At 33.7% G+C, this 7,184-nt stretch overlaps 2 protein-coding genes across 2 annotated transcripts in view; one reads left to right on the forward strand and one right to left on the reverse strand.

The window, feature by feature from the left end:
* The window catches only part of LOC119681264 (SET domain-containing protein SmydA-8-like), a 5,100-nt gene extending 2,563 nt beyond the window's left edge, over positions 1 to 2,537 (forward strand). Inside the window, exons 4-6 of the mRNA XM_038094407.1 lie at positions 27 to 510; positions 574 to 1,146; positions 2,347 to 2,537. Of these exons, the coding sequence (XP_037950335.1) occupies positions 27 to 510; positions 574 to 1,146; positions 2,347 to 2,502 (1,213 nt within the window). The 3' untranslated portion in view covers positions 2,503 to 2,537. The remainder of the gene's footprint in view (positions 1 to 26; positions 511 to 573; positions 1,147 to 2,346) is intronic.
* Positions 2,538 to 2,563: 26 nt separating this feature from the next.
* LOC119681265 lies at positions 2,564 to 3,744 on the reverse strand. The gene has a single exon (XM_038094408.1). It carries the CDS (start codon positions 3,742 to 3,744, stop codon positions 2,587 to 2,589), a length of 1,158 nt encoding a protein of 385 aa, XP_037950336.1. The 3' UTR covers positions 2,564 to 2,586.
* Positions 3,745 to 7,184: the final 3,440 nt, after the last annotated feature.

The following is a 7,184-nucleotide window of genomic DNA, read 5'->3' on the forward strand; positions in this document are numbered from 1 at the left end:
ACACACAATGACTACGATTGTAACAAATTCGTTGATATGAATGAACTAAAAACCTCTGAGCTGCAGAAAGGTGGTCAGATCTACGGAGTTCTTAAATGTCTTCTACTTCGGGAAAACACTGAAACGGCTGAATGTTATAAAAAATTTATACAGCTTGAAGCACATTTGGAGGAACGACGCAATACTGAAGTATGGGACGAAATCAAGAAAAATGTAGTTACACCTATAATCAATTCGGGGCTACCAAATTATCTCAAGTCAGATGAAGAATCGATTGATGAAGAACTCTTGCAGCGTTTGTGTAGCATAGTTGATGTAAATTGCTTTGAAATACGTGCTCCAGACACATCATACATGCGTGCAGTATACCTAAATGCGTCATTGATGTCACATCAGTGTGTCACCAATACTGTGGTAGCTATAGATGATAATTACAAAATGAAAGTTTATGCCAATCGCGACATCACTCAAGGCGAAATGTTACTTAACTGCTACACAAATGTCCTCTTAGTCAGTAAACGTTTGAACCTATTGTAATATGAAGCATTTAAAATAAGATAACACTTTTTGCAGGGCACCGAAGAACGTCGTCAAAACTTAAAGTTGGGAAAATACTTCTTCTGTACTTGCGCACGTTGTGAAGATCCCACAGAACTGGGGTCTCATATGAGCAGTCTAATTTGCCCACCGTGTGCACAAAATAAACGTGATGGTTTCGTCGTTAAAAAGAATAACAAATGGCAGTGTCTTACCTGTCAACATACAGTGAAAACAGACTTTGTTGAAAATATATTGGAACGAGCAAAAGAGGAAATATTTCACGCAAAGGATGACATTTATAGATACGAACTTCTGTTGGGAAAACTGAATCGGTTTTTTCATCGTAATCATTACATGATGATCGACATTAAGCAAAATGTAGCTGCAATTTTACGTTCTATTATACTTAATCTGGCCCATCGTCCAGGACGAAAAGTTTACGAAAGAAAGGTGAGACTCTGTCAAGAGATCTTAAACGTGTTGCAAATTATTCAGCCGGGCATATCGCGTCTTAAAGCTATCGCGCTATACGAATTGTGTAATGCTTCAGCTGAGCTAAATCGTATGCGATTTAATGAAAATGAGATATCCCAAAAGGAGTTAAAGGTAAGCATCGTTGTATTTTTAACTTTATAGCAAATTCATATCGCTTTTTATAAAAATTTGCTATGAGATCCTGTTAATGTAGTACTCTAGAAATTATTTTATAATCTGAATCTAATATTATAAGCCCTTCTGTACTAAATAATAAATAATCCTACTGTTTATATTTAGTCAACATTTGTCTTTAATTAGTTTTTTAAAGGTTTTTAGAATACTTGCTGTGCTACAACTTTTATATAAGTTATATTCTAGAATTTAGGGTTGGATAGGTTGAGAGAGTATTTGTCACTACAAATATCTACACTTCAACTAGGAGATATCTATTGCCCATTGTATTGTATTCGAAGTTAGCAGTAGAAGGCAAGCTATTCTAAGCAGTGTTTCTATATCATATTCCCTTAGATAACTATTTGGTCTTCCCGATGAGTTAAGCAGATCTGCTAATCCTATCCTCGTTGTCTATTAACCCAGTGAAGAAATGATATTTCAGTTATTAAAGCCATTTTATTTGTGATCCTGGACAGACATAGAAAATTATCGATTGAATCCACTTTCTATTTATCATGTACAGTTCGTGAAATACATCAGCGATGAAGTATGGATGTACCAACATAGTATCCATTAGAATTCCAGTAGGTATACCAACTTCAGGTCAAAATATGTTTCATACTTTTCCTATCTAATCTAGGCTATAAAAATGTAGCAACCAAAAGTCTTCTCGATTAGTTCACAAATCATTCGTAATTTACACCTAGAGGTTTATCTTAATACAGTGACCTCATTCATCTCCACTTCGGAAAATTTTCCGGCCATCTCATCTGCTATCTTGTTGTCTCCATTATTTCTATATGTAGAAACACTAAGAGGTGAAACCTTGTAATAGTCTTCATTGCTGCCTGATTGTGGACTTATACTTATGTGTATTAGCCTGCCTGCTTTTTTAATATCGTATATATCCTATATTTAAATCGGAAAAAGGCTGCAAGTAACAAGAAAAATATACAAGTTATGGTACAACAACCTGACCTGCAGGTCCTTAGAGTCGATCACCGCATCTAAAATTTATTGTGTATTATTATTATACATATATTTTATAAAAAATCCAAAAGTGCTATTCCAATTTAACCTAACCTTCTTCCCAAATATATATAAACCCAAGTAAAAGTCATACTTTGATTATTAATTTTTCAATTTGAATTCCAGGAACTTTTGCTACAATCAGAGTCGATGCTTCGTGAATCAATACGAATGTTGTTGTATGAACCTGTCGAAACACCAGAAGGAAAATTAGCAAAGAGCATGCTTAAAGAATTGAAGGACCTACAAAATGATATGGACATGTTGAAAACAAAGTTCTAATAAATAATTAACATTTTTGTTATTCTTAAAATGAATTTTTAAGTTTTTTATTGTACTATTCTACTATTTATTGTACTATATATACTATATATTTTTACTATATTCCTCAAGAATATCAATTATTTGTAAAGTAACTGCGAAACGATTATGGCATTTCTGCACCGGACACTCCACACAAATATCAAGTAAAGCTGCCAGTTTAGGAAAGAGTGTAGAGTGATTTTCAGGATATGGCTTAAGAAATCCCCCGAAGCTGTTATGCGTATTATCACGTAATAATTGACAAGCTGCAAATAAATTCATATCACTTAGTTTATGGCTGCACAAATCATCTGGTGAATAAGCGAAGCAATTATGACATTCTATCAAATCATGACGATGAACTCCATCGTGACCTATAGATTCTGAGTCGATGACAAATATTGTATCCAAGTCGACGAAATAAACCTTATTAACTGTGGCATCATAAAATATATTATCTTCAGACATATCAGTAATATAGATGCGAAAGTTTGCAAAACCATATGAGAACATAATAGCTGCCTCCAAAATTTGTTTGGCGATCTTAAGTTTCAAATCAAAAGGTGATTTTCGGTATGCCGTCATTGACTGACCTGCGTTTGACTGAAATATACTAAAACCACATGTTGCATATATATTTGGTACAGGAAATCCATTAGCTTGCAGTAATGGTAAAATCAGCGGCTGAACATGAATCAGCATATATACCAAAATGGTTCTCTCTCGGTTAGAGGTATTGTCTTCCACATACTGATTAGGTATTTGTAGGAAATAGTTGATAAAACGGTTGAGTCCGAACTGTGGACATAGATGAAAGCGACCAATGCTTTCATCATTAATTAAGTAGTGTCTTAAGGCATCAGTTGAAATGAGATCATTTTTTATTTGATTTAAACGCTTTCTATTACTAAAGTATTTGCCTACTATTTCTATTTTGGTTGACTTCAAACGTAGATGACGTATTACTTTATCCGGCCGTATCCAGTTTGTGAGTATATAAAATGAACGAAGAATTAGACTATCGGTTGGAAGTGTTGTGTTAAGAAATGCACTGCATTGTTCAGTCTGTGTTTGAAAGCAGGTTTCACAATATTCTAAATCCTTTTTAAATGTTTTCTGAAAGTAAGTTGAATCTTGTTTGATGACGTAACTAGCACTAAGTATAATGAGAAAAATATATTTAAAGTTGAAGATTTTTTTGAGTACGAAGGTAGCTACCATAACTGCAAAGAATAAAATAAATAATTCAAAATTTGATGTTATAAATATATATAGATATAAATTGAGATAACCTATAATAATATGTAACTTGTTTATGATTATAAATTTTTTATATATGTATAGTAGACTAAAATATATGTCAGATACGGAATTATATGTATAAATACTTCTTTGGAATACTTTATTACAAATGTTTTCAAAAACTACCAAATCCCATAAGATTCTTGATGAATCTAAACGTTAGTGATGACGGATATATGTTTTGCAGTATCCGAACTATCTGAGTAGTTAAAACAAACACTTGTTTGATAATAATATATCAATTACTAGTTGTTTTTTTTTGTTAACAACTCCATTTTATAATATTTCTATACTTATTATTAGAATTTCTTGTTATGAGATTATAAAAACAAAATATGACAAAGATAAGATACATTAAAGTACCTTTCAGCGAGAGCGCGAGAGATGGAGAGGTCTCTGTGTAACACTTACGGCTAACCGAATTAACCTAGGTTAAGTTAGGTTGGAGTGACTGTCTTGTACACCAAACCTTACTTTACCACAATTTAAGTTCTAGTTAAAGCATATAGTACACGAACGGTGTCCTTTTGATAATGCGGGATGCGTGGTGAACTAACCTCACAAGTCTATGAACTTAGCTGTGTTCCTGGTTTTAAGACATGATAACTTTGTTAAGTCAGTTAGAAAGAAGGCCTCAAATATTTTAAATTCCCATTTAAACAGAGATGGCCAATGGTACATAAGGTGAAGTACAGTTTTTTTCCTTATCCGCATTTTCAAAACTTCGACAAAAATCATTAGTGGGTACACAAAATTTGATTATATGACTTACTCATAAGCAGTGATCTATAAGTAACGATACAGTAGTACTGTGTAGGTTGTGCTCTAGTTATTATAGTTAAGTATAGTACAGTTAAGTGGTACGCTTTTTTGGCCAATTTGGTACAGATGAGTTTTGTGATCTGACAAGAATTATCATCCATTCAGATTTTTCTTCAGATTAACATAATATTGGGTTGAAGATTAACTTATATTTGGGTTGAAGGATCATTTTAAAATAAAGCAATAATGAAAAGTATCATCAATATTTGACCACCTTGTGTTGAAATGATCATTATGGTATGTTTATTACTCGTATACGAAACCTCTGTAAATCAATGGTCGTATAAATTAATTTTTTAAAATTTCACCTTGTGGTGAAATGATCATTATAATTATATGTTTATTATTCGTATATGAAACCTCTGTACATCTATGGTCGTATAAATTCTTCTTCTTCTTCTTAGTTGGCCATTACAGACGTGTGTCGTCCTTGGCCGCGTCGAGTAGCCTCCGCCAGTCAGCCCGATTAGTTGCCTTCTGACGCCAGTTGGTAGTACCGAGCGCCCCCAAATCGTTGGTCACCTGGTCCTTCCACCGAAGATGCGGACGTCCTCTACCGCGTTTTCTTATTGCGGGTACCGCGTTTTCGTATTGCGGGTACCGAATCAAATACCTTTCTAGCCGGAGCACTTTCTTCCATTCGAACGACATGACCAAGCCAGCGTAGCCGCTGAATTTTTATGCGCTTAACTATGTCAATGTCGCGGTATAGCTCATACAGCTCATCGTTCCATCTAATTCGATACTCGTCGCCAACGCGTAAGGGACCATAGATCTTCCGAAGAATTTTTCTCTCGAATGCACCTAACGCCTTCTCATCACTGTTGGTAATTGTCCAAGCTTCTGCACCATACAGCAAGACAGCCATGATAAGGGATTTGTAGAGCGTGATTTTTGTTTGTCGAGAGAGGGCTTTATTTCTCAATTGCTTACTTAGCCCGAAGTAACATTTGTTGGCAAGAGTAATTCTTCGTTGAATCTCTAGGCTGACGTCATTTTTGGTGTTTAAGCTGGTTCCTAAACAAAGTCTTTCACAACTTCGAACTTATAATTGTCAACAGTGACGTAGGTCCCAAGACGCTCCGGAGATTTGTTTGTTGACAGAAAGTACTTTGTTTTATCCTCATTTACCACAATACCCATTTGCTTTGCTTGTTTTTCTAAGTTGGAAAATGCCGCACTGACGACGCGTGTGTTCAGACCAATGATATCAATATCGTCGGCATACGCAAGCAGCATTACACTTTTGTAGAATATTGTGCCAGTACGGTTTAAATCTACTGCTCGAATTATCGTTTCCAACATTAGGTTAAAGTAGTCACACGACACGGAGTCACCCTGTCTGAAACCTCGTTTGGTATCAAACGGCTCAGAGAGGTTCTTTCCAATTCTAACGGAGCTGGTGGTGTTGCTCAACGTCATTTTACATAGCCGCGTCCTTTTACATAGCGCGTAGTCGTCATAAATTAATTTTTAAAATTTGTTTCCAAGCATATTTAACATTATTTTCAGCGAATTAATTAATTGCTCATATTTAATATATACGGTATATATGTGGTATAAAAAAATTGAATGCCATAATAGAAACTAATTGCGACATATTTAAAATTGGGAATTATATTTTGAAACCTGGAATTTTTGATTTTATATCAATTCAATGTAAACACTGTTTCGGTATAAAATTTTGTAAACAAGGAAAATAATTAACATAAATTAACATTTGCAAAATGTTAATAATGAATTTATTTGTTTAAAACGCAATATACATGATATATATATATATACATAGATAAATATATAAGTATATACTGACATTAGAAATAATTTCGCGTGTCTTGAAAGAACTATATCATATACTATTTTATTTCATAGTTACTTATACATTTTGTGTGCTTTATTCCTTTTTTTTTATATGAACGTTAACTGTGTTCTCATCACATACCTTAAAGAATAACCTTGAACCTATGAAAGACCGCAGATGTAATAATCAAGTCCAAAGTTATTTTGGTTGCAATTTGTTCGCTCATCTCCAAAGTGTTGCTGCATTTTGTACCTCTTATTTATTACCAGTTTACCGTGTTCATCGGAGGACCACAGAATGAAGTAGCAAGACAACAGCTTAAGAGCATCTTCCATATACCAAAACACAGACTATCTGCAAGAATTCTTAATTTGTGTTTGGTTTCGTTGGCATCCGAGAAAGCACTCTACACTTGGCATAAAACTGGCTAATTTTCGTTTAATGGAGTAAATTTTTCATGATTTTGACAAGATTCATTTCACTTCATTAATAATTTATTATTAGTTTTAATAAACTTTTGACTCAATCCTTTGTTCTTATTTTATTATCTTATTTGATGAAATCATAATTGGCATAATTATATCTCTGCGATTTATTCACCTTAATACTTGCTCATGCACACATACATTCTTTTTAAGACTATTAAGGCTTTTAAGAGAAGACTTTTATTATATATTAATAGAAATGAACATATATAACAATTGGCTTTCTTGAAAGTTCTTCAAAGTTCTTAGTA

This window comes from Teleopsis dalmanni, chromosome 2 (assembly GCF_002237135.1).
Source record: "Teleopsis dalmanni isolate 2A chromosome 2, ASM223713v2, whole genome shotgun sequence".
In the NCBI taxonomy this organism is placed as follows: Eukaryota; Metazoa; Arthropoda; class Insecta; order Diptera; family Diopsidae; genus Teleopsis; species Teleopsis dalmanni.